This window comes from Bos taurus, chromosome 7, assembly GCF_002263795.3.
Source record: "Bos taurus isolate L1 Dominette 01449 registration number 42190680 breed Hereford chromosome 7, ARS-UCD2.0, whole genome shotgun sequence".
Lineage (NCBI taxonomy): Eukaryota > Metazoa > Chordata > Mammalia > Artiodactyla > Bovidae > Bos > Bos taurus.
Window position 1 is genome coordinate 19018538 of NC_037334.1, and position 26907 is coordinate 19045444.

Consider the following 26907-nt stretch of genomic DNA (forward strand, 5'->3'; position numbering starts at 1 on the left):
AGTCATTTGAGTGGCCTCTGGGGTCTCAGGTGGCCTGATTGATGGCTTTGAGGACAGAGGCCTCTGATTCATCTCTGTGTCCCAGATCTTGGCAGGGGGTGTGCACAGAGTAAGTGGTCTATAAACACACATGATGAATAGTTAGGGCTGGTGAAGGTTCTATGTACCTTGACCTCAAGCCAGTGACCTCTCTGAGCTGCCCAGGATGGGAGGCAGACTCGAGTCATGGGCATTTGAGGGGGTGTGACTCCAGGCATCCTTAACTGGCCTGAGCTGATAAACACACTGGCTGAGTTCTGAATTCCCAGCTGCAACCAAAACAGCCTGTGGACAGCTGCTGAGCCTGTTTTCAAGTCCTGGCTCTTACCACATGCCCTAAGGGCAGGCCACTTGCCTTTTCTGGCCCTCAGTTTCCTCACCTGTAAAATAGGGCCTGGCACCCAGTGGGTACACAATCAACAATAATACCAGGCAGCCCAGTGGGCTTTGAAACCCATTTCCCAGGAACGTAGGGTGGGAGTGGAGGGGGGCTACTTCTGGCCGCCTAAGGAGTTGTGAGAATTAAATAAGGCACAATCAGTGGGCCACATTTTGAGTCTGTAAAAGGCCTAGACTGCTGGGCGTGCAGAAGATGCTTAGAATGTGAGGTTTATTATTAGTAATGGTTTTAACACAGGGCCTGGCCCCTAGTGGGTGCTCAGCACGTGGAGACTATTACTGATATTCTGTAAAGCCCTGAACACACACAGTTGGTGCTTAATGCATGAGAAGTATCTCTGTTGTTTATCAAAGCCCTTAACAAGCTGCCTGGCACACAGTAGGTGCTCCATAAATGCAGCAGCTGTTTTCAGTCTAAATATGGATTGACAAGGTGCTGGGCCCAGAGTTGGCACTCCATGAATGGAGACTATTAATAGTTTGTTACAGGCTCAACCTGGTCCCAGGCACACAGTAGGTCCTCGAAACATGGGGGCTAGGATGATCACTCTGCAAAACCCTTGGCCCAATGGCTGGCATCCATATGTGCTCGATAAATGGCCTGGTGCTGGGCACATAGTAGGTGGTCAGATGGAAGCTACTGTCAGTCTGGAAAGACCTGGCATGGTGTCGGGCAGTTTTTGTCACACACGTGAAGAGCTCTGCAAGGTTCTTGGCTCTGTGTGTGTAAACAGTAGGTCTTCAATAAATTAGAACTATACCATCTTTATATAGGGCCATCAACACAGTGCTTGACACATAGTAGGTGCTTAAATTGTGGAGATTATACTGTTATCCAGTAGTAACAGGGCCTGACACATAGTAGGTGCCTAAGAGATGAGAACTATGAATGTTCTACAAGGCCCTTCATACAGTACCTAGCACATAGTAGGTACTAATACGTGGAAACTTTTTCTTTTTCCGTAAAGGCCTTAGCACAGGGCCTGGCATGCAGTAGGCACTGCCTAAATGGCAACGGCTACATTTATCATCAGAGGGCTGTTAAAAGACCAGCCTACAGTAGGTGCTCAATAAATGAGACATACTGTTGATCAGTAATGGGCTTAGGATAGCATCAGGTGCACAGTAGGGGCTCAGAAGAACCATGAGTTATTAAAAATTTGGCACACAGTAGGTGCTAAATATGGCACACAGTAAATGCTAAATATGAGCTGTGTTACCTATAGCTCTAGCCCCCGGGCCATCAGAGTAGGCATCTAATACACAGGGACTTTTATTATTACTCTGTATATCCCCTGGCATGCTACCTGGCACACAGTAGGTACTGAAGATTCAGGCATTGTTTTCTTTGCAAGTGAGGCCAAGGAGTAACCACTGGGGTGCCCTCCAGGGTTTCTGGCAGTACAGGTTTTCAGTAAATGGATCCTCCTATTATTAACCTATGAAGCTTTTAGAGACACTCCTAGCACATAGTAGGTGCCCAGTAAGTGGGGCTTTCACTGCTGTTCCCTGGGCACGTAGTAGGTGTTCAGTAAACTATTGTTAACTGTTACTCCATCATTGGTGCTGTGCCCAGCATATAAGTAAGTGGAGCTTTTGCTCTTCATCAGGCACGGTACCTGGTACACAGCAGGTGTGCAATAAACATTTTACTTTTATTCTGTAAAGCCCTTGGTGTGGTGCTTGGCACATAGTAGGAGTTCAATAAGTACATGTTTTAACTGTTGTTTGGTGAAACCCTTGGCACTGTACCTGGAATGTACTGTGAGCGTGCTAAGTCTCAGTCAGGTTCTACTCTTTGCGATCCCCTGGACTGTAGCCCACCAGGCTCCTCTTGCCGGATTTTCCCGGCAAGAATCCTGGAGTGGGTTGCCATGCCATCCCCCAGGGGATGTGCCCGACCCAGGGAGAGAACCCGTGTCTCATGTCTCCTGTATTGGCAGGCAGGTTCTCTACCACTAGCACCACCTGGGAAGCCCTGACATATAGTGACTGAATTAACAGGGCTATAAAGCTTTGGTACCTGGCATGGCAGCTGGCACATAGTGCCCAGTAGATGAAGCTTTTATTGCTATTCCTTTGTCACAGTGCTCAGCACACAGTGGGTGCTAAGTAGATACATACATTTACTGTTATTCTATCCCTGTGCTATGCCTGGCATACAGTAGGTGTTGAGTAAATAAGAACACTTACTTTTAACTCTGCAAAGCCCTTGACATTGTACCTAGCGTGTAGCAGGGGCTCAGTAAATAGATGTTCTTACTGTTACTCTGCAAAGCCCTTGGCACTGTGCCTGGCACATAGTAAGTGCCCACATAATGAAGCTTTTATTGTTTTTCCACTGGCACAGTCCTCAGCACACAGTAGGCCTTCAATAGATAAGTACCTTAACTGTCATTCCATCCCTGGTGCTTTCCCTGGCACACAGTAGGTGTTGAATGAATAAGTACAGAGTTGCTGTTATTTTGTGACCGGCAGATAGTTGGTGCCCAATAAATGGCGCAAACTGCTGTGTCAGTTGTCACCACGCCTGGCACATAGTAGGTGCCCAGTAAATAGGACTTTCCCTGCTGTTCCCCTTGGCCTACTGCACTGCACATGTGTGTGCTCTGTGGGAACTGTGGTTCCCCTGTCCCTAAGACCTACTGTGTGCCAGGCACAGCCCTGTATGCTGGACGCAGCCTTCTTGGCCAGCCCTCCCCGCGCCCGGCCCCGCCCACCCGCCCATCTCACCTTTGGTTGACACCCACTTCTTTTGGGTTCGACTTTTTTCTTTGGTTTGGTTCTGTTTTGTTTGTTATCATCTTCTTTTTTATTTTCTCTTTCCCATCTTTTGTTTCCCCACCCCCTCCCCGCCCATCCCGCCTCCCTTCCCCGCCCCCCACGTTCTCCCCCCCCCAATAGAACCGTCAGCCCCCCCTCAAGATGTTAAGTGTGTCAGCACGCGCTCCACGGCCATTTTGGTAAGTTGGCGCCCGCCGCCGCCGGACACGCACAACGGGGCCCTGGTGAGCTATAGCGTCCGCTACCGACCGCTGGGCTCGGAGGACCCGCAACCCAAGGAGGTGAACGGCATCCCCCCGACCACCACCCAGATCCTGCTGGAGGCGTTGGACAAGTGGACGGAGTACCGCATCACGGCCGTCGCTCACACAGAGGTGGGACCAGGGCCTGAGAGCTCGCCCGTGGTCGTCCGCACCGACGAGGACGGTAAGCACCGACCCCGGCCCACGACCCCCAGGCCCCAGCCCAGCCCCCTGCTGCAGAGCCTTCCGCCCCTGGAGAACTGGGCTGGCTGGTGGTCAGAAGGTACAAAACAGGCAGGAGAGGGCTCTGTAAGAAGTCGTCCCAGGCTGCTTGAGCTTGGAATTCTCCGTACTGGGCCTTCTGGGCTGCATTTTCTTTGAGCCTTGGGCCTGGAACATTAAGCGGGCAGTGTCCTGTACTTTGGTCTGGTGGTGGAAACCATGGCAGTGGAGTGTAAGAAACAGCAAGCAACGCTGGTGGGAAAATGAAGAGGTCCGTGGGACCCCAGAAACCCTGTTTTTAGACTCTTGAGATAACCCAGGATGTGGAGCTCCTTGGGTCTGAGCCATCCGACCTAGAAAGTAAGGAGATGGCACGCTGAGGATGGTTAGCCACCAGCTCCCTAGGCTTGGAGACAGATTTGCAGTGCTGGCCAGTTTCTGTGGTGTAAATATCCCCACTGCTGCCACACTAGAAAGTTGTAAGGTGCTAGTCACATAGTAGACGCTGAGGTTCATGGGGGGAAATGAAGCAGGCAGCTCCCCCAGTAAAACTGCAGGAAACCCAGACCAGTTGCTTTCTGGGCCATTGGCCTGGAAGGTTTGGTTGGCAGCCCCACATTTTGTCCTAAGCATGGGGAAGAGATGAAGCCATTCTTCATGCCAGATCTTGGGGTCAGGGGCAAGGTGAATGGCGAGAGCTCTGAGCTTGGGGGCTGGCTGAGAGGGTGCCCCAGTGTGGAGTGGGCTGGCTGCACCCTGGAGTGTAAGGGAGCCTGCAGCTGAACTGCCTGGGCTCCCACCCCGGCATCGTCTCTTAACAACCCTGCGATCCTGGAGTCAACTCTGTGCCTCAGTTTCCCCATCTGTAAAGTGAGCACAAGAGCCCTGATCTGGCAGGAGTGATCTGAGGGTGGAGTCAGTGTGGGTAAAGCTCTTAGGACGGGGCATGCAGGACCCGGTCATGGTGGCCCTAGGCACGTGGTCTAGACTCTGGGAGCCGCAGTTGCCAATCTGTAAAGGGGGTGCACCATCAGGGCTCGCTCCCCGGGCTGTGGGAGGTGTGCGGGAGGTATTCCCTCGCCAGTGGGGAGCGCTCAGAGCGCCCGGTTAACCGGCAGTCACTCGTCACCCTGGCATCGGGCAGTGGTGCTGCCCGGGGCGGGGCTGGGCACCCCAGTAACGGCCCCGCCCGCCCCCCCTCCCCTCCTCCCGCCAGTGCCCAGCGCGCCGCCGCGGAAGGTGGAGGCGGAGGCGCTCAACGCCACGGCCATTCGCGTGCTGTGGCGCTCGCCAGCGCCCGGCCGCCAGCACGGCCAGATCCGCGGCTACCAGGTCCACTACGTGCGCATGGAGGGCGCAGAGGCCCGAGGGCCGCCGCGCATCAAGGACATCATGCTGGCCGACGCCCAGGTGGGCGGGGCTCCGGGCGGGGCCTGGGGGCGGGGCGGGGCCGGGCAGGGTCCTTGCGCTCCTGCCCTCTCGCTGCTTCTCTCTTTGTCTCTCTGGCTACCTCGCTCACCTCCTCCTCTCTCTCCTGCCGCCTCCTCCCCGCTCAGTGGGAGATGGACGACACGGCTGAATATGTAAGTAGTGCACCCCCAGCCACTGTCAGTGCTGTGAGTCCACACCTCCCTGCACGCCCCTTGTAAAAGGGTCTCCTCCCCTGGGCCCCCGATGCACACCGTTTACCCCTTGGAGCGTACAGCCTCGGTTTTGCATCAGATAAATGGACACCTGCTGGGGACCCCGAGGTATCTGTTAGCCTTCTTACCTGAGTGACCACTGGACTCCGCTGGCCTTTGGCCTCCCCACCCCCGTCCCCTAGGCTAGCTCCCCGCTGTGGTCTCCCACACATCTTCCCTGCAACTGTTTCCACAGCGTTGCCCACCCTCCTCCACCTTACAGCCTCCCTTAATGGACCCAGGCCTGGGAAGTTGGAACAGTTACTTTCCCGCCTAGCCTGACTCTTTTATCACTTGGCTCAGCCTTCCCTGACCTTGAAATTTCTCTCAGGCCAAAGTGCCCCTCCCCATCATTTTGGCTCTGGGGTGTGGGGGGAGTGGTCCTTGGGCCCCAGGTGGGACAAGAGGCCTGTAGAACAACTGTTTCCACCCCTTCAAGCTTTCTCCGGAGGCCCTGAACCAGAGTCAGGATGACTCTGTGGCTCTAGGCGAATCACTGCCTCTTTCTGGGCTGTCTTTCTGCTCCTAAGATGGGGGCTACAGGCTCTTCTTAGAGCCCCAAGCCCAATGTTAGATTGACACAGCTTCACCCATTCCAGTGGCTCTGCCTTGTACTCCCCACCCCCCATCCCAGTTTTGGGGGGACGTTCCCACGTGGCTCCAGGTTAGCCCCTCCAATCCGTGAAGACCCTGGGAAGGACAATGTCTGAGGCTCAGGGGCAGGAGACCCCCTGTTCGTGCTTCCCGGCCCCTCTCCTTTTGCTCCTGGGGCCACTCCACAGCTCCCAGGCATGCCTGACGTGTTGGTGGGTGTGCATGTATGGAAATATGGGCATACGTGTGCCTGTGGGGGAGGTCAGGGTGCTCTGTCAGTCACTGAAGGAGCAGTGATTAACTGAACACTTACTCTAATGTAGATCTGTGCTAGGTGCCATGGACACAGCGGTGACCAGGACAGCCCTGAGCCCACCTTCCTGGGGGGTCATGGTCCAGGGGAGAGGGATATTACTTGGAACACGCACAAATGCATGTCTAGTTACAGCTCTGGTGGGGACAGGGTGTAGACAGTGGTGTAAAGGCTTGAACGGTCAGCTGTCCAGGCAGGTGGGCAGGTGGACACAGTCCTGACTGGTGTGGCATTTGCCCTTCTCCATGGTGTAAACACTCGCACCACGTCAATTTCAAGCTACCAGCCAGGTTTGCAGTAGCTCATCATTGTATAGTATTTCTGTTACACAGGTATGAGAGATGGAATGTGGGTGAACAACAGGGTCATAATGTGTAGCACAGGCAACTATTAAGTATCCTGTGGTATCGTTACCTCTTGGAGCTTGTAGCCTCAGTTTTGCATCAGGTAAATCGGCACCTGCTGAGGACCCGGAGAAGGCAATGGCACCCCACTCCAGTACTCTTGCCTGGAGAATCCTAGGGACGGGGGAGCCTGGTGGGCTGCCCTCTATGGGGTCGCACAGAGTTGGACACGACTGAAGTGACTTAGCAGCAGCAGCAGCTGAGGACCCTGGAGGTCTCCTCTGGCCCTCTTACCTGAGTGGCTCCTGGACCATAGTAGAAAAGAAAATGAAAAAAAAAATGTATAAAAATATGTATACTACTGCAAACTTGTTACAATTTCAGATATAATTTAAAAAAAGAATAACCTTGAATCAGGCATAAGTATTAGTTATCACAATAAAATAATTAAGGAGGAATGGGTTTTGAGTATTTACTCTCTTTGTTTTTACTATTTATTTGATCGTACATTTATATAACTTCATGTTTTATAGATTTTTTAAAAATTTGTTGTTTCTGGGTCTTCGTTGCCGTGCAGGCTTTTCTCCTGTTGCAGTGAGCTTGGGCTTCTGGTTACAGTGGCTTCTCCTGTTGCAGAGCGTAGGCTCTGGGGCACTCAGGCTTCAGTAGCTTCGGCACGTGGGCTCAGTGGTTGTAGTTCCTAGGCTCTAGAGCACAGGCTTTTAGTAGCTGTGGTGCATGGGCTTAGTTGCTCCACCGCATGTAGGATCTTCCCTGACCAGGGATTGAACCTGTGTCTCCTGCATTGGCAGGCAGATTCTTTACCACTGAGCCAACAGGGAAGCCTCTGTAATTCATTTTCCATCATCACTGTGTTTTAAGAACTGGCCTGCAGATTTTCTGAAGGTCTGACTGTTGGCTTTTGAGAGCTGTTGTAAGGAATCTCCAGCACTCCAAGGGACATAGTGGAGGCAGGGGGGACAGCCAGTGCAAAGGCCTCGGGGCAGGGCCGTGTCAGGTGTGTAGGAGGAATAGCCAGGGAGCCCGTATGACTAGAGCAGAGTGAGCAAGGGAGAGGACAGGGCAGCTCAGTCAGGGCTTTGTGGGCAGCAAGCAGTGGGAGGGACTTGGGCTTTTGCCCCTAGGGAACTGGGAGTCCTGGAGGTCTGTGGTCAGGTGCTCACACACACCCTCTGGAGGCCACTGCGGGGAGGACAGATTGGGTGGGAAAGCGTGGTAGCTGGGGACCAGGGCAGAAGGGTGGGCATTGCACTGGTCCCGGTGGGCCATGACAGGTGTCATGAGGCCACGTGTGCCCATCTCAGCATGAACATGCTACGTGTTGAGGTCTGTGGCATGAGCTCGGGTGCACGTCTCTGCCCACAGACTGGGCCCTGCGTCCGCCTGGCTTGTCTCTAGCACGGGGAGGAGGGTGGGCAGCCTAGGTTGCATCACTGATCGCCATCCCTGCCCGCAGGAGATGGTCATCACAAACCTGCAGCCTGAGACTGCCTATTCCATCACGGTAGCCGCCTACACCATGAAAGGCGATGGCGCTCGCAGCAAACCCAAGGTGGTAGTGACCAAAGGAGCAGGTACAAGCCTGTCACCAACCCCTTTGCCCTCAGAGCATCCTTGCAGAGTTCTTGAGCCCGTGGTGCGGGGGAGGGCAGGAGGGTGCGCCAGGAGGGAGGAACAGAGTGAAGTGTGGGGGTTGTTCAAGAGGACACCCAGACTCGGTGCGGTCCAGCCCCATTCAGCTCCAGCTAGATGGAACCTTCAACACCCTACTCTTTTTGTTTTTTCTAATGTATTTATTTGGCTGTGCTGGATCTTTGTTGCGGCATGTAAACTCTTAGTTGCAGCTCGTGAACTCTTACATGCTGCATGTGGGATGTAGTTCCCCCATCAGGGATCAAACCCGGGCCCCCTGCATTGGGAGCACAGAATCTTAGCCCCTGGATCACCAGGGACATCCCTAAACAAGCAATTCCTAACTTCTCACCCTCTGCCTCCTGTTCCCCCTGTGCTGATAACCCTTTAGGTTATCAGCTGGCTGTCTGCTCCATATCCTTTAGGTCTTTGATTAGTCTCCCTCCTTGGGAAGCCTCCAGCCACCTGCCCCACCCCACTTCCAGCCAACAATCATGACCAGCTCTGCTATCTGCACCCTGTGCCTCCCCCATCCCAGCTCTGATCCCCACAAGCAGGTTGTCATTTCAGGGTCATGTCTCCATCTCCCCCATGGTACCATGAAGCCTCCTCTCCTGGCAGCCCTGCCTTAGTTTCCCCTCTGGCTCCTCCTATCAGTCCTGAGAGGCTGTTTTTCACCAGCCAGGATTAGCTGAGTGAGGAGAGAGGCAGCTGTGAAAACCTAAGGGGAGGGTATTGCAGGCAGAGAGCATAACCCAGGCAAAGACTCAGAGAGGAGAACAAGCTTGGTGTGTTCCAAAACAGAGAAGGGCCCCCATGGCCTCCATCTTTCTTCTCACCACAGACCCTGATATTCAAGGGCTCCCAGCTGGATGCAGCATGCCTTCACACTGTTGCTGGCCCATGCCCCCTACTGTGCTTTTCCCCTGCCTAGTATCTTTGGCATCCAGCATCCAGCTCCCATGTTACCACCTCCGGGAAGCTTCCCATATCTCTCCTGCCTCTCTCAGGGATGTTGTGTTAGAGTCATGCTTGCTAAGCAGACCCTGCTGCATACACTGTGACTGTTCATACCACCTTCCATTAAAGGCCCTGATAAGTGCTACAGCAGAGATGCCTGGTTTCACGTGTAGCGCTTCAGCACTGCAGGACTTCTCCAGACTTTGATGCGTTGTTTACTACCCAAACTGTGAAAACCATGGGGGCAGAGACAGGGTTTTAGACACTCCTCCTCCATTCTGTTGATGCTAATGAGGTGCTGGCAGAAAGCAAGAGATGAGTGACTTGTTAACTTGAGATGCATAGATGAGGGCCTGCCGTGGCCTCTGCGGATGTTTTCCTTTCTCGGGTCCTCTGCGTCCTCGCTGTTCCTCAGTGGCTGTTCCCTCTGCCTGAAGCACTGTTCCCCCAAGACCTCCTTGTGGCTCCCTCTTTCACCTCCAAGTCTTTGCTTTTGAGCATGGCCTTCCCAAGATGGCTTTTAAAAACTGCAGTTCCTTGGGACTTCTCTGGTGGTTCGGTGGTTAGGACTCTGTGCTTTCGCTGCTGAGGGCCCAAGTTCAATACCTGGTTGGGGAACTGAGATCCCACAAGTGGCCAAAAAATTGCAGCCCCACGCTGTGCTCCAGACCTGGGGGTTGATCGCGTGGCCCTGATGCCTGCCCTGTGTCCCCCCACAGTGCTGGGCCGCCCCACCCTGTCGGTGCAGCAGACCCCTGAGGGCAGCCTGCTGGCACGCTGGGAGCCCCCGGCCGGCGCCACTGAGGACGAGGTGCTGGGCTATCGCCTGCAGTTCGGCCGCGAGGACTCGTCCCCCCTGGCCACGCTGGAGTTCCCGCCCACCGAGGACCACTACACCGCATCGGGCGTGCACAAGGGGGCCACGTATGTGTTCCGGCTGGCGGCCCGGAGCCGAGGCGGCCTGGGCGAGGAGGCGGCCGAGGTCTTGAGCATCCCTGAGGACACACCCCGTGGCCACCCGCAGATCCTGGAGGCAGCCGGCAATGCCACGGCGGGCACCGTCCTGCTTCGCTGGCTGCCGCCCGTGCCTGCCGAGCGCAACGGGGCCATTATCAAGTACACCGTGGCCGTGCGGGAGGCTGGCGCCCTGGGCCCCGCCCAAGAGACTGAGCTGCCGGCGGCGGCCGAGCCGGGCGCCGAGAACGTGCTCACGCTGCAGGGCCTCAAGCCCGACACGGCCTATGACCTCCAAGTGCGGGCCCACACGCGCCGGGGCCCCGGCCCCTACAGCCCCCCTGTCCGCTACCGGACGTTCCTGCGGGACCAAGGTAGGCGCGCGGTGACCCCCGCACCAGAGCCGGACCGGGCCTCGTGCCCACCCCCACCCCAGCCCCCTCCCTCTCCCCTGCCCAGGTAAGTGGTCACTTTTCTGCTTCCACGTGGACGCTCAAGGCGAGTCCGGACCCCGAGGCTCCGGTGTTTGGCAAAGGTGGGACATGCCTAGGTGGCACCGCCGCCCCCACCACCGCCCCCCACCCACCCACCCAACCCGTCCCCCCTCCGCTCCTCTGCCTCCGCCTTCTCTCTGCAGCTGCGCCGTCTCCCGCAGCAGGGACATGGGACAGGGCCAGGCAGGGCCGGGCCAGGGCCAGGCAGTAAAGGCCACGGGCACAGCGGACGACAGGGAGCGCCTGGGCCGCCCCACCCCACCCCGTCCCTGTGCCCAGCCCCCCAGTACTCATGGGAATCTCTCCTTTGCTCTCTCCCACCTGCTGCTGTGTGGCACAGTCTCACCCAAGAACTTCAAGGTGAAGATGATCATGAAGACATCGGTCCTGCTCAGCTGGGAGTTCCCAGACAACTACAACTCACCCACCCCATATAAGGTGCGCAGCCTCCTGTTGGATCTAAGACGGGGGGTTAGGGTGTGTGTGGGGCAGGGCTCAGCCGGGGTTAGAGTATATGTGGGGCGGGGCTTGACCAGGGTGAGGGTGCCATCTGGAGTCAGGGTAGGGGGTCAACTGGACTGGTGACTGGGTGGGATATTGAGGTTCAATCTGGGTTCGGGGCTTAGTCAGGATTGGGATGCACAGTTGGGACTCAGCAGGGGTCGTGGTTCAGTGGAGGAATTAGGGTTCGGTCAGAACTGGGGCTTAGCTGGGGATCAGCTAGGATTTGAGGCTCAGTCTCTCGTCAAGCCTAAGTGTGGAATCAGGACTTTTTAAGGACTGGAACTGAGTTGAGATTCGGCTGAATTGAGAATCAACTGGGTTTGGAGCTCAGTCTGGGGTTGAGATTGAGTCTTGGGGTCAAGGCTTGGAATTAGGGCTACAGCTGTGATCGAGGTTCAGTCTGGGGTCACAGATCATAGGGTCCAGGCTAAGTCTGGGATCCAGGCTCGGTGAGGACCAGGGCTCAACCCAGAGCTCTGCTGAGCCGGCCCGCCCCACAGATCCAATACAATGGGCTCACATTGGATGTGGATGGCCGCACCACCAAGAAGCTCATCACTCACCTCAAGCCCAACACCTTCTACAACTTCGTGCTGACCAACCGCGGCAGCAGCTTGGGCGGCCTCCAGCAGACAGTCACGGCCTGGACTGCCTTCAACCTGCTCAGCTCGAAGCCCAGCGTGACCCCCAAGCCCGACTCCGATGGCTTCATCGTGGTGTATCTGCCAGACGGCCAGAGCCCCGTGCCTGTCCAGTAAGCTCAACCCACCCGCTCCAGGGTTTTACATCCCTCCCCCAGTCAGCTGTGTGACTGCCACTTGACCTCTCAGTACCCCACTTCCCTTGCTGGTCTGTAAAACAGAGACTACATGGGTGCCTTTTCATGTGGTTGCCCTGAAGGTCCGGTGCCTCTCATAGATGTCCCCACTGAATGTGGCCTCAGCATTCTCTCACGCCCCGGCAGGCCTGACCTGCTGCTAGTTTTGGTTCTCAGACTGATGGGGAGACAGAGCTGGACACAGACAAGCTCAGTCCCATGGTGTGGCAGTGAGAAGCACAAAGGCTAAGAGTCCCACGCAAGGAGAGGAGTCCTCTGAGAAGCAGGGGGAAATGGAGAGTTACGAGACTGCGTGGGTGTGGAAGCTGGGGTTTTGAAGGATGTATGGGAATTTGAGAAGTATACAGTTAGCTCTTGAACAGCACAGGTTTGAATTGCAGGGGCCCACCTATATGCATATTTTTTTTATTCAACAAGTCCACACTACAGTACTACACAATCCACAGTTGGTTGAATTCATAGATGGAAAACCATGGATACAGAAAGCCAACTGTACTTACATGTGGATTTTCTACTGTGCAGCCGGGGTTGGCACCCCCTAACCTCCATGTTGTTGAAGGGTCAACTGTCATTGCCCAGGGTAGGCTTTCTAGGCAAAAGGTACAACATGATCAAAATCCTGGAGGCTTGAATCAGAAACTGTAGTCCTACGTGACTTGGGCCATACACCCATGGTGTGAACGGAAGGGAAGATTCAGAGAGGGGTGGTGCCCTCACTCAGCCTAGTAGCATCCCTTGCTCGTGACTGTAGACAGCCCTCTGTGACTCTCGTCTCCTGCCAGGAACTACTTCATTGTGATGGTGCCACTGCGCAAATCTCGTGGTGGTCAGTTCCTGACCCCACTGGGCAGCCCAGAGGATATGGACCTGGAGGAGGTAAGGGGCTGGGCCCAGACACGTGCCAGCTTTCAGGAGCCCAGTGGCTCCCAGCTGGGTTCTGAGCAGCCCACATCTCTATTCCCACAGCTGATCCAGGACATCGCACGGCTGCAGAGGCGCAGCCTGAGGCACTCGCGTCAGCTGGAGGTCCCCCGGCCCTACATCGCGGCTCGCTTCTCAGTGCTGCCACACACCTTCCATCCTGGGGACCAGAAGCAGTACGGAGGCTTTGACAACAGGGGCCTGGAGCCCGGCCACCGATACGTCCTCTTTGTGCTTGCTGTGCTGCAGAAGAGTGAGCCCGTAAGTCCCGAATGGTGTCTGCCCACATCCAGAGTGCCTGGAGCGGCCTCAGTCCCCAGAGCCCTGGCCTCAGAGCCAGACGCAGATCCTCCCAGCTCCCTGAGGTCAGAGCTGAGCAGAGGGGAGGATTTGAGGTTGAGGAAATCCCAAGCAGGAGGATTTTTAGAGGAAAGGACTTTGGAACAAGGGCTTTGATGGATGTATGGGAGTTCAGTAAAGAAAAGGCATCCCGGAGTTTGCACGTGCAAAGGTCTGGGGTGCAAGAAGAAAAAGAGGACCTAAGAGTGTCTGAAACAGAGTGGAGGAGGGGAAGAGTGAAGATTGGCCAGGGCCAGACCACTGTGGTCAGTGTTCTTGGAAGCCATAGGAGGGTTTAGAGTAGGGGATGGACACAGATTTGTGTTTGAGGAAGATCCATTTGGCCACCGTGAGGGCGGTGGGCACTGATGGAAGTCTCCCCCACCCCATTTCTGTAGACATTTGCGGCCAGCCCCTTCTCAGACCCCTTCCAGCTGGACAACCCAGACCCACAGCCCATCGTGGACGGCGAGGAGGGGCTCATCTGGGTGATCGGGCCCGTGCTGGCTGTGGTCTTCATTATCTGCATAGTGATTGCCATCTTGCTCTACAAGAAGTGAGCACCTTGCGTGTCCCCACTTGACAGGAGGGAGGCCTTCCTAAGGGTGGGAGGTTTGGAAAGATCCAGGGAAAGGTTGTCTCTGAGAATGATCACAGAAGCCATCTGTGGTCCAGACAGGGAAAACAGGGCTCAGAGAGGTTAAGCCACTTGATCAAAGTCACACAGCCTGGGAAATGGCAGGGCTGGCATTCCAAGCTGGTCAGTGGTTTGACTCCTGTTAAGTCCCGTGCAAGATTGGCGGGGGGGCACTCCCTTTGTCCTGTTAAACGAAGTCACGTGGGACATGTCCCAGCTTAGAAGGCTGAGATCCAAGTTGGAAAGGATTAGCCCCAATTTCTGGAGACCAAGGTTCAGAGGGGGAAAGAAAGCCATCCACAGTCATAGAACAGGCTCTTGATGGCCAGCCTGCCCTCACCTGTCTTCTTTCCCTCCTCACCTGTGTCTGCTTTCGGGAGCAGCAAGCCTGATAGGTAAGAACTAGTCCTGCCCTTTGGAGGCTGAGGACAGGGTCTGGGGTGGCACCTCGCCCACGGGATGAGCGGGAACCTAGTTGTTCCAACCGTTGCACGTGTCTGTGCCTGGTTGTGGGAACCCGAGTCACATACAGCTGGGTCACACGTCTCTGTCTGTTTGCTCGCACAAAGCAAACGAAAGGACTCTGAGCCCCGCACTAAATGCCTACTGAACAACGCCGACCTCGCCCCCCATCACCCCAAGGACCCCGTGGAAATGAGACGCATTAACTTCCAGACGCCAGGTATGTGCTTATCCCGGGCGCCGGGGACCGCACTGATGGGAGGGAGGCAGCACAGTGGGAGATGAAGCGGCCCCCTTGGTGGATCCTTGCCAGCCCCCACTGAACTGTGCCTGATGCAGTTCTTCAGTCCCGATTCCTACGAGGCTCTGGGCTTGGGGGTGTACTGGGGTTGATGGTGCTTACAATCTAGGGAGATTTTTGAGAAGCTGCATTCAACTGGTGGCTGCTGTCTTCTCCAGGAGCTTAAAGGACATCTTCAAAGACAGAAGCAAACATTTTCTGAGTCCTCAATTCCTTCTGGCAGAAAAAGCTCTGCTTCTGTTCACACCTCTAGTCTTAAGGCCACTCAGTGGTGGGTGTTTGGGTTTTTTCCACCCTCCCCGGGGAAGCGCCCCTAGCAAGGAGCAAAAATTCCACTTCCACCACACACTCTCTCTCCCCGCTTTTGTGGTCACATATGGTCATGCTCTCCCAGTTTCATTATAGTCCCCCGTAGATGAAAGAGGATTCTGCTGAGTCCCCTGCCACACGTGGTGGGAGAACTGAATCAGGACCCTGCCCTTGATCGTCTTCATGTGCAATGCCCCCTTCATGCCCCCCCCTCCTCCTCCTCCTTAATGGGCTCATGCCAGCTGCTTCTAACCAAATTAAGGGATTTGCAGTTTAACTGAGGGCTGCTGTTCTCTCCTTATGAGCTCATCGCATGGCGACATCTGCTGTTCTCTACCTACACCCTGATCTTCACTCTCTGTCTCTGAACTGCTTCCTGTTAACTTTTGTTTCCAATCAAATGGAGATTTTTAAACATTTAACTGATGGCTGCAGTCCTCCATGAGAAGAGAGCACGGGGGCTTTGACAGGCTCGTGTATCGTCTTGCACGCTTCTCCTAACATTTCTTTCTCTCTCCTATTTCTGGACTGTGTCACGTTAGTCCCACGTTTCTCCAAATGAGGGTTTTGATCATTTATATTTACCTGATGGCTGCAGCCCTCCACAGGCGATCATGAAAAGTCTCCTGGCATCCCTTGTAGTCTCTTCTTCTCTCTTCTGTCTCTGGACTAGCTTATGTCAATTCTGTTTCCATCCAGATAAGAATTTTAAATGTGTGTGTTCAACTGATGGCCTCTGTCCTTACAGCTCATGGCATGGGCCCATATGTTCTTCTCCTGCCCCCAAGTTTCTCCTTCACCATCCCGCTTCTCCTCTAAAATCCCCTCTGCTGACCCCCAACAAGGGACCCAAGGCCAGGTTGGTCGGGGGTGGCTGGATGCGGGGATGACAGGTTGATAGAAGAACCTAAAAGCTTTGAGATCTTGCCAAAGTCATGGCTGAAAATCAGGACTCGCCAGTGTCCAGTTGAGGCGATGCCCAGCCGCTGCCATGGGTTCTCTGATTGGGGCGGCCGTGTGTCCCTCACTCGTTGAAGTTGCTCCGCCCTTTGCATCTATCTGTCCGTCGACCGCTGTGCGCGCACCCGGCGAGGGATGGGGGGAGGTGGGCCGCCTCCCCCGCGTGTTTTCATTTATTTATTGTTTGCTGTTTCTGCAGATTCAGGCCTCAGCAGCCCCCTCAGGGAGCCGGGGTTTCACTTTGAAAGTTAGTTCCGGTGTCTCTCTGTTCTTGGCTTCCTTTCGCTCCTGTTTGTTTTCATCCTTGGTTTCTCCATCCGGCTTCCTCTCTCTCCGCCCACCTGTCCTGCGCTGGCTTCTCAAAGGGGGCAGGGGTCTGGTCCCCTGGGCTCTAAGGTGGCAGGTTGTGACTGCGTGTGTGTGTGAGAGAGAGAGAGAGGCAGGAGGAGAGGGAACGGGGCTGGGAGCAGGGATGCAGGGCACAGGTGTGTGTCAAAATACATGCGAGAGGCAGGGGGACCCACCAGTCAAATAGACACCAGCCTCAGCCCTCTTAGACGTGGGCCCTGGGGCAGCACCCAGGGACTCGGGACAAACAGCTCTTCAGTAGTCAACTTGGCAAGTCCCTATAGGTTTAACACCGGTGCTTGGGTGCTGGCGCACAGCTGTCAGTTTCCCTCCCGGTAGCTGCTGAGCGTGTGTGTGTGTGTGTGTGTGTGTGTGTGCATGCGTGGCCGCTGGGCCCCCAGGAGAGAGGAGTCTGGCAGGCCTGAAGATGGGGAAGAAGCACCCACGCCCACCCCATCATCCCACAAACACATACCCCGTGCATCCCCTCCCCGGCCCCTCAGCTCCACCTGGCAGAGGACTTTTTGGTCCCTCCGACCCCCAAGGGGGCAGACGGGGTGTGGGCCTCCCGCCCTCACCAGGGGGACAATATTCCAGAAGGTTCAGCCAGCCACATCTGCTTCTTCATCTCTGTGTCACTTGCCTGCTTCTTGCCACGAGGCACTAGGAGCTTAAAGTCCTGCGGGGCAACCCTCCCCCAGCACCTGCCTCCCCAGCTGGTTGTCGGGGGGGCCTGGGGAGGGTGGGGGAGACTCCACCTAGTGCTCCCTCCAGGCCTGGGTTCCTCGCCCCCATGGGGCCCACCCCAAACCTTCCTCTTCCCCGCCACCCCCTCTAACCCGCAGCTCGTCCATCGCAGACTCACTCCGTAGAGCACCCCCAGTCCCCTCCCCTCCCCGGCCTGGCCCCCCCGAGTGACTGGCCACATGGGCGGGTCTGCTCTCCCTGCAGGCATGCTCAGCCACCCGCCCATCCCCATCGGGGACATGGCGGAGCACACAGAACGACTCAAGGCCAACGACAGCCTCAAGCTGTCCCAGGAGTATGAGGTGAGCCAGCCCCCCCACCTCCCACCCTCCTGGGGCCCACAGATGCCTACCCTAACATCTCCCACGTCCTGCTTCTCATAGTCCATTGACCCGGGCCAGCAGTTCACGTGGGAGCACTCCAACCTGGAAGTGAACAAGCCCAAGAACCGCTATGCCAACGTCATCGCCTACGACCACTCCCGCGTAATCCTTCAGCCCATCGAAGGTAGCGTGCGGGGTCCCAGGCTCCTCCCCAGCAACCTTGGCCTGTCCTCATTCCATGGAGAACACATAGACCCCATGTCTCCTCTTGGCCAGGGGGGCCAGGCCAGAGTGGACTAGCTAGGAGATAGGTAGGGAAACTGAGGCCTGGTCCAACCCTACCCAGAAGCCATTGAGAAGTTTAGGATCTGTATTTAACTGGTGGCTGCTGTCCACTACAGAGTTCCATCCATTCTTTACATCTGTAGCTCTTATCAGGGCAGCTTCGCCACAGAGGACATTTGGCAATGTCTGGGGACATTTTTGTTGTCACAGCTTGGGGTGGGGTGTTGTTGGCATCTTGAGGGTGGAGGCCAGGGATGCTGCTCAGTACCTTGCGATGCAAAGGACCGCTCCCGACATAGAACAGTCTATCTCCAAATGGCAATAATGTTGAGGCAGAGAAAGCGTGGAGTATATGCGCCACGATTTCCTTGGGGATAGACTGGGGCAGTCTCGGAGGGCTTCCTTTAAGCGGTGGACCAGGTGGAGCCAGCCTAGAAGGATAGAGCACCCCCACTGATCTCTAGTTTCTCCGCCACCCCCGGCCTAGGCATCGTGGGCAGCGATTACATCAATGCCAACTACGTGGACGGCTACCGGCGGCAGAACGCGTACATCGCCACGCAGGGGCCGCTGCCGGAGACCTTCGGCGACTTCTGGCGCATGGTGTGGGAGCAGCGCTCGGCCACCATTGTTATGATGACGCGGCTAGAGGAGAAATCACGGGTGAGGCCTGGGCCCTGCGGCCCCCAGGCCCTGCGCCGGCCCCGGCCCATGCTCACCTGTGTTCTCTCACCTGGTGCAGATCAAATGCGACCAGTACTGGCCCAACAGGGGCACAGAGACCTACGGCTTCATCCAGGTCACGCTGCTGGACACCATCGAGCTGGCCACGTTCTGCGTGAGGACGTTCTCCCTGCACAAGGTAGGGCCCGGATGGGACCGGGGGGCTGTGGGAGGGGGCGATGGTGGGTGGAGAAGGGAGATGAGCTTCTGCCCTGGGAACTCCCCACTGGATGGAAGAGAAACCACATTGACCCAGGCTGGGTGCATTCTCAAGCGGTCACTTTACGGATGGGGACACTGAGCTTCAGGGGAACGGCTCTTGTCTGCAGCCACAGCAGGACAAACCAGCAGAATCCAGCTTAGCAATGAACCTCTCCTCCCCTCACCGGCAGTCACCAGCCCCCAGCCCGAGATCAGTCTTGATCCCTTCCCTCACCCAGCCTGGGTTTATGGCAGGTTCTTGGCCATGCAGTAGGGGGGCCTCCAGCCTTAGATGGAGGACAGAGCGGGCAGTTGGGGCTGAGGTAGAGGGAATCTTCACCTATGTATTTAACTGATGACTGCTGTCCAGCACATGATTCCATGTGTCTCACTCAGTGATTCTCGGTTGCAGCATTTTGCCATTCAGAGGACATTTGGCGATGTCTGGGGGCACTTTGAATATTTTTATTTTTATTGACGTATAGTTGATTCACAATATTAACTTCTGCTGTACAGTAAAGTGATTCAGTTATATGTATACACAATTTTTTTGATATTCTTTTCCATCATAGTTTATCACAGGATATTGAATGTAGTTCCCTGTGCTGTAGAGTAGGACCCTGATGTTTATCCATTCTGTATAGATAATAGCTTCTGTCTGCTAACCCCTGTCTCCCGCTCCAGCCCTGCCTCGACCCCCTCCCCCTTGGCAACAAGTCTGGTTTCTGTATCCACGAGTCTCTGTTTCATAGATAAGTTCATTTGTGCCGTATGTTAGATTCTGCATATAGTACCATATGTTAAGTGTTATATGTGATAGCATATGTGATATATAAGTGTTATCATATGATACTTTGACTTTTTATCATGTGATACCATGGTATTTTTTATCGTATGCGTCTTTGACTTTTTTCATTTAGTATGATAATCTCTAGGCCTGTCCGTTTTGCTTCAAACGGCATTAGATCATTCTTCCCTGTGGCCGAGTAGTACATTGTACTTAAGTGCCACGTCTTCATCCATTCATCTGTCAGCAGACATTTAGATTGTCTCTGTGTCCTGGCGGTTGTAAACAGTGCTGCTATGGACATAGGGGTGCCTGTATCTTATTGGAGTTTTGTTTCCAGATATATGGCGAGGAGTGGGATTGTTGGATCATACGTAGGTCTATTTTTAGTTTTTTGAAGAACCTCTCCTGTTCTCCGTGGTGGCTGTACCAATTAATATTCCTACCGCCAGTGCTGGAGGGTTCCCTTTTCTCTGCATCCTCTCCATCCCTTGGAATTTGTAGAGTTTTGATGTATTTCTTTGGAGAAATGTCTACATCTTCTGACCATCATTCAGTTAGGTTGTTGGCTTTTTGTTGAGCTGAATGAGTTCTTTATCTGTTTTGGAGATTAAGCCCCTTGGTTGCATGGTTGGCACATATGTTCTCCCGTGCTGTGGGCTGTCTTCTCGTTGTGTTTATGGTTTCCTTTGCTATGCAAAGGCTTGTAAGTTTCATTAGGGTGCCATTTGTGTATTCTTATTTCTAGTGCCTTGGAAGACTGGGGACACTTTTTATTGTCATGTAGGGAGAGAGAGGTGCTCTGGCACCACTGTGTTTCCCTGGCAGCCAGCCACGTGCCCTTACATAGAGCCTGTGCCTGGCACAGGTGCCAGAAACCTGAGTAAAAAGACAAGAGTAAGGGTTTTCAGTTGATTCACACATTAAGCAGACACTTGTGTGTCAAATACCACTCTTGTGGGGCTTACAGTCTAGTGGACAACAAATATGAAAAAAACCCCAGGAATCTTACACAGTAGAGTATGTAGTGGAAGACCTGGAGTTGGTGAGGAAAGGAGTTTTGCAGAGGTCTGGGGGTGGCATTCCTGGCAAAGGCCCTGCGTGTTTTGGGAATAGTGAGGAGTCCTGTGGCTGGAGCAGAGAGTGGGAGGAGGTGAGGGCAGGGAGGGGATGGGAGGAGGTGCAGAATCTTGTGGGTTGTAGGGGCAGGGGCAACTCTGGCTTTTAGCCCAGGGAGGGCTGTGGGCAGAGGAGCCGGGGGACATAACTCGGGTGCTCACCAGCGCCCTCTGGCTGCTGTGGAGGGAATAGATTGTGGGGACACCCAGGGGGAACAGGTGACTGCTCTGGTCTGGATGGATGACGGTGAGCTGGACTAAGGTGATCACCATGGAGGGGGTGAGTGAGAAGTGGGCGGGCTTGGGAAAGACTTTGAAAGCTGTGCTGACTGATGCTGCATGTGGACAGGCAGGGGAAGGGAGTCAAGAGCGACTCCGCCTACATTTTGGCCAGAGTGCGTGGAAGGACAGCGCCACCATCAGCTGAGATGGGGGAGCAGGTTTAGGGAGAAATGGGGAGCAGTGCACGAAGATGCTGGGGACACTCTGCAGTGGAGACACCCCCACACCCTGGAGCAGCTGGGCACCCAAATCAGGGACATGGTGGTCTGAGGCGTGAACTTGGGCCCGGCACGTGGGTGCTGGGCTGCATTGACCAACAGTGTCCCCGCCACCCCTAGAGCGGCTCCAGCGAGAAACGGGAGGTCCGGCAGTTCCAGTTCACGGCATGGCCGGACCACGGGGTGCCTGAGTACCCGACGCCGTTCCTGGCTTTCCTGCGGAGAGTCAAGACTTGCAACCCGCCGGACGCGGGCCCCATCGTGGTCCACTGCAGGTACCCGGCCCCCGCCCCTTCACTCCCGGCTCCCTCTGCACCCTGTCCCCCATTCTCCCCTGGCCCTCGGGTGCCCCCTGACGGCCCCCTCCGTCTCCACAGTGCGGGTGTGGGCCGCACAGGCTGCTTTATCGTCATTGATGCCATGCTGGAGCGGATCAAGCCGGAGAAGACGGTGGACGTGTACGGCCACGTGACGCTCATGCGGTCCCAGCGCAACTACATGGTGCAGACGGAGGACCAGTACAGCTTCATCCACGAGGCCCTGCTGGAGGCCGTGGGCTGCGGCAATACGGAGGTGCCTGCCCGCAGCCTCTACGCCTACATCCAGAAGCTGACGCAGGTGGAGCCAGGCGAGCACGTCACTGGCATGGAACTCGAGTTCAAGGTGTGTGGGGAGGAACGAGTAGAGGATGCTGTGCTTGGGTGGGGGAGAGGGGGCTAAGCAGGAGACCGGAGTTCTTTGTCTCCACCCCCCCATTAAGGGGACCAGAGGGTAGAAGGGCTGGTGTTGCCCTGCCCGCCATGGCCCTGCTAGCCCTCTGGCTGAGAACGCACAGCCTGCCCCCGACCCAGGGAAATTGGGTCCCCAGATGGAGGCTGTCCTGATGTCATCCCCTCGTCTCCACAGCGGCTGGCCAACTCCAAAGCCCACACATCCCGCTTCATCAGTGCCAATCTGCCTTGTAACAAGTTCAAGAACCGCCTGGTTAACATCATGCCCTACGAGAGCACCCGGGTCTGCCTACAACCCATCCGGGGCGTGGAGGGCTCCGACTACATTAACGCCAGCTTCATTGATGGTTACAGGTAAACCTGGCCCTGGCCGCTACCGGGGCTCCGGTCCTGCCTGGGAGAGAGCTCGAGAGACCCTGCCAGCCCCATGCAGTCACAGCTGAGGTGGAGAGACTCTTTAGATATGCATTTAACCGATGGCTGCTGGCTGGAACGTGATCACATCTGTCCATCTTTCTCAGAGAAAAGCATCGATCTGGGCAGTTCTGCCCCCCAGGGGAAACTTGATAGCATCTGGGGATGTTTTTGATGGTTAAAATGGGACTTGAGAGAGGAGGGTTACCACTGGCATTGAGGGCTTCCCCGGTGGCTCAGATGGTAACGAATCTGCCTGCAGTGCAGAAGACTCAGGGTCAGTCCTTGGATCAAGAAGATCCCCTGGAGGAGGAGACGGCAGTCCACTCCAGTATTCCTGTCTGAGGAATCCCCATGAACAGAGGAGCCTGGTGGGCTACAGTGCATGGGGTCACAAAGAGACATGACTGAGCACTAACACTTTCTAGTGGGCAGAGGCCAGGGATGCTGCTGTACACCCCACTGGGTACAGAACAGCAGCCCATCACAATCATCCAGTCCCGACTGTCAGTAGTGCCAAGATTGAGAAGCACTGAGCAAAGGAGGGTGTTCTGGGAATGGGCAGCTATATGTAGCTCTAGAGGGGAGCCTGGCCTGAGTAGACAATGGATATTAACTTAATGCCCCTGGAGGGGGCGGAGAATGAAAGCAGAGATGCCTGCAGACAGTCCCACAGCTTCCTCGCGAAGTTGGAGTGAGTCCGAGGCTGGCGGTCTTTCCAGGTGCAGAACAGGATTCTTTGGGGGTTGAACCAGATCAGGAGGGAGATGATGCTTGGGCCTGGGTCTCCCTGGGGCCCTAGACTCACCGCTGCCACCGCCTCACCTCCCCGCTCACAGGCAGCAGAAGGCCTACATTGCCACACAGGGCCCGCTGGCGGAAACCACAGAAGACTTCTGGCGCATGCTCTGGGAGAACAACTCGACCATCGTGGTGATGCTGACCAAGCTGAGGGAGATGGGCCGGGTGAGCCAGGGACCATACAGGGCGGGGCAGGGCAGGGAGGGGCCGTGGAGGTGGGGTGGGGGCGGGGCTGACCACAGCACCCGCCTCCCCGACAGGAGAAGTGTCACCAGTACTGGCCGGCCGAGCGCTCCGCCCGCTACCAGTACTTCGTGGTGGATCCTATGGCGGAATACAACATGCCTCAGTACATCCTGCGGGAGTTCAAGGTCACAGACGCCCGGGTAAGTACAGGGACAGACCCTCCAGGCAGCTCACCATTCCCCTGGTCTGGAGAGGGCTTTCCTGGTTGGGGAGTGGAAGCAAACGCCCAGGAGTGAGTGGGCCAGCTGGACAGTCACTCCCACCACCGAGTAGGTGGGAGAGAGGACCATGACCCCGTGGTGTCCCCATCAGAGCACATGTCACACTGTTCACCGGGGGACATAGTCCAAGGCGATCATGTAAAAGGGAGTAAGTGGGGCCTTAGCTGGGAAGCAGCAACCATGGAGGGCAGCATTAGAGGGCTGAACGAAGGCTGGGGGAAAGGTGATGGGTTGATGGTGTCAAGTAGTGGCCGCTGTAGATGGGAAAAGAGTGGTAGACAGTGGGGGGTGGGGGGCAGGTGCTAGGAATTGGAACCATTGTATGGAGAGAGAGGAGAATGGAGAGAATAGATGGTGTTGGCTGGAGAAGACCCAGCGGAGGCACGTGGTGATGGGAGAGGGCAGGTATTAGATGGGGTCCGATGAAGACTGTTAGGTGACAGAGGATAGAAGTTAGTGCCAGAATTGGAGAATCCATGGGTAGAATGATGGGGCATGGGAATGTCAGTCCAGATGTTACCACTGGACAGTGAACCCTGGTGGGCAAAGCACTGCTGGTCACCGTGCTTGGGTAGTTCAGGATGGCACCACTGGGTGGGCTGAACGGGGGATTGGAGACTCAGTGAACATCACTGCTGGGTGATAGAGGACGGTGGTAAACAGGATGGTCTTAGATGAGAGGAGGTGGGATTGGAGACTAGAATGTCCAGATAGAAGCGGATGGAGAATGCCAGTAGAGCGCGGAACCATGGCTTGGTGATGGGTTACCAGCGGTGGATGGAGAAAGGTGAGATTGGAAAGGGCAGGTGTTTGGCCAGTGGCAGATGGAATAAAATGAAGAGGAAACGATTTGAAGAGTAAAAGGAATGATGAACGTTCAGTGATAGACAGTCCTGTTGATGGTCCGAGAGAGAGGAAGGCGGGATCGGAGAAAGCGTTAGGTGGTGGACGGAGACCATCAAAATCACGTGGCATCGCTGGGCTGCAGCGTTTAATGCAGAGACTGTGAGGGGGGAGGTAAGTGGTGAGGGAGGGAGGGCGGGGAGCGTCAGTGGTCCTCACAGTGGAATGTCTAATAGTGCTTAGAGGGGAAGAAGGGTGGATTGCTAAGGATGAATTGTGGAAAGTGGTGCCGCTGGGTCATGATAAATGAAAGGCGGAAGAGAGCCATGATGATGGACCGCACGGCTTGGTAGTGGGAAGCGAGTATTGGCAAGATAGGTGGTTGAGTGGTGGGGATGAGGGTTACAGAGATGGACAGTTGAGTGGTGGATATGAGGATCCAAGAGGTTCAGTGGTGGGAGTAAGGATTAGACAGATGGATGGTTGAGTGGTGGGTTGAGGATTGCAGAGATGAGTGGTTTACTGCTGGGGATGAGGATTGGACAGATGGATAGATGAGTGGTGGTGATGAATGGACAGATAGATGGTTGAGTAGTGGAGATGAGTACTGGATAGATGGAAGGTTGAGTTTTGGGGATGAAGACTGGAGAAATGGATGGTTGAGTATTGGGGGTTAAGATCGAAGAGGTTGAGTAGTGGCGATAAGGATTAGAGAGATGGGTGTTTAATGGTAGGGATAAGGATTAGATACATGGAGGGTTGAGTGATGAGTGGTTTAGTGGTGGGAATGAGGATAGGAGAGATGGAAGGTGATTGTTGGGGCTGAGGATTAGAGAAATGGATAGCTGAGTGGTGGGGATGAGGATCCAAGGGGTTGAGTGGTGCAATAAGGATTAGAGAGATGGATGGTTGAGTGGTGGGAATAAGGATTAGAGAGACGGATGGTTGAATGCTTGGGATGAGGATTGGAGAGGTGACTGGTTGAGATTTAGATTGTACAGATGGATGGTTGTGTCATGGGGATGAGGACTGGAGAGACAGATGGTTGAGCGGTGGAGATGGAGAACGCATCACCAGATGTTCAAGGATTATGAACTACCGTAAGTGGATGATGAAAGTTAGGAGGCAAAGGTATTGAGTACACAGGTAGAAGACGATGAATTTCCAATGGTGGCTGGTGGAAGATGGCACCCTTGAGTGGTGAGGGATAGGAGATTATAGGGGTGGTGAGTGGCCGAAGATGATGTCCATGGTGGAAGGTGGTGCTGTTGAGAGGTGACAGTATGGGGACAGTGCTCTTTTACTCTAAGACGATGAGAGAGGAGGTTGCCAGGGAGATGGAGAATGGGTCAAGAAGGGCAGATGTTGGGTGTACCATGGGACAGTGCAGAATGGAGGATAAGAGACAGCAATGGTGTTGGTGTCACTTGGGTCGTGATGGATGGGTTTGGAGCTGTGCAGAGAGCAGCAGTCGGGGGATGGGGGTGAACGATTGCCATGTGAGATGGTGTTGCTGGATGAAGTTAAATGGTGAGGAGCCTTGGGTGGTACAGACGAAGTCGGAGCATCTCAACGAAAGATGGTGTGGGACAAGGAGGGTGGGTGGCAGAGGGTGAGGAAGGGTGGAGAGTGGCATTGGTGCAGCTTGTGGTTGGCGAGGGTGATGCCACTGACCTTGATAACAGGACCCGGCGCTCTCTCTCTCCGTTCCAGGACGGCCAGTCCCGGACCGTCCGGCAGTTCCAGTTCACGGACTGGCCGGAGCAGGGCGTGCCAAAGTCGGGGGAGGGCTTCATTGACTTCATCGGCCAAGTGCACAAGACCAAGGAACAGTTTGGCCAGGATGGCCCCATCACTGTCCACTGCAGGTGAACTGCCCGTAGCGGGAAGCTGAGTCTTTACGAGCACAGCCTTGGGCACTCCCGCTGGGGCTCTTTCCATCCCTGGGGCAGGGGGCTTCAGAGCAGGCAGGATGGAAATTGGGCAGCTGAGCCAGGCTCCCCACACGCCCACCCCCTGAACTCACCTGCGCACTCGCCCTGACAGCGCCGGCGTGGGCAGGACGGGCGTCTTCATCACGCTCAGCATCGTGCTGGAGCGGATGCGGTACGAGGGTGTGGTGGACATCTTCCAGACAGTGAAGATGCTGCGGACCCAGAGGCCAGCCATGGTGCAGATGGAGGTGAGGAGGGGGAGTTGCGGGGGAGGGGAGGGCAGCCCGGCCTCATGCTGATGCCACCACCAGCCTCTGTTCTCTCCTCTGTGCAGTGGGCACAGCCACCCCCCACTCCCGGGGTTGTCAAGGGTAAAAGGTCCTCAGCCCCTCCTGCTTTGGCCTGACCCAAGAGTAAGCCGAAGGCCAGAGCTGAGAAGCGTCACTCGGAATGAACACAGAGGGGTCCCCTCTCCTGGCCCCAGGGACTCAGTGAGGTCCAGCTCAGCCAGGACCCTGGCAGGGGTCATGGATCCTGAAGCCAGGCCCAGAGTCCCACCATCATGTTGACAGTGGGCACCTTTGCTTGGACCACACCGTGTCTCCAAGTCACACAGCGGTTTGAAGTGGAGCTGGGATTCGTACCCCAGTCAGTCTCATCCACAGCCGTCAGAAGGGTCAGCAGTAGAGCTGAGTCCATGGAGGGAACAACTGGGTTGGGAGCACTGTACTTCC

The 26907-nt window shown here is 55.5% G+C and overlaps 1 protein-coding gene across 13 annotated transcripts in view; it reads left to right on the forward strand.

Moving 5' to 3' along the window:
* Nucleotides 1-26907, forward strand: part of PTPRS (protein tyrosine phosphatase receptor type S) — a 110870-nt gene that overhangs the window by 82120 nt on the left and 1843 nt on the right. For 2 of the 13 annotated variants that reach the window (XM_059888644.1, XM_015472084.3), the window contains exons 11-34: nucleotides 3343-3648; nucleotides 4903-5096; nucleotides 5243-5269; nucleotides 8097-8214; nucleotides 9952-10560; nucleotides 11021-11118; nucleotides 11685-11938; nucleotides 12805-12898; nucleotides 12989-13204; nucleotides 13681-13838; nucleotides 14303-14314; nucleotides 14489-14601; nucleotides 16151-16198; nucleotides 17251-17348; nucleotides 17430-17553; nucleotides 18142-18317; nucleotides 18397-18516; nucleotides 21104-21258; nucleotides 21361-21646; nucleotides 21890-22068; nucleotides 22968-23094; nucleotides 23190-23315; nucleotides 25953-26107; nucleotides 26286-26421. In XM_059888644.1, the coding sequence (XP_059744627.1) occupies nucleotides 3343-3648; nucleotides 4903-5096; nucleotides 5243-5269; nucleotides 8097-8214; nucleotides 9952-10560; nucleotides 11021-11118; nucleotides 11685-11938; nucleotides 12805-12898; nucleotides 12989-13204; nucleotides 13681-13838; nucleotides 14303-14314; nucleotides 14489-14601; nucleotides 16151-16198; nucleotides 17251-17348; nucleotides 17430-17553; nucleotides 18142-18317; nucleotides 18397-18516; nucleotides 21104-21258; nucleotides 21361-21646; nucleotides 21890-22068; nucleotides 22968-23094; nucleotides 23190-23315; nucleotides 25953-26107; nucleotides 26286-26421 (3929 nt within the window). The remainder of the gene's footprint in view (nucleotides 1-3342; nucleotides 3649-4902; nucleotides 5097-5242; nucleotides 5270-8096; nucleotides 8215-9951; nucleotides 10561-11020; nucleotides 11119-11684; nucleotides 11939-12804; nucleotides 12899-12988; nucleotides 13205-13680; nucleotides 13839-14302; nucleotides 14315-14488; nucleotides 14602-16150; nucleotides 16199-17250; nucleotides 17349-17429; nucleotides 17554-18141; nucleotides 18318-18396; nucleotides 18517-21103; nucleotides 21259-21360; nucleotides 21647-21889; nucleotides 22069-22967; nucleotides 23095-23189; nucleotides 23316-25952; nucleotides 26108-26285; nucleotides 26422-26907) is intronic. The other 11 variants (XM_059888649.1, XM_059888646.1, XM_059888645.1 and 8 more) reach the window with 11 other exon arrangements.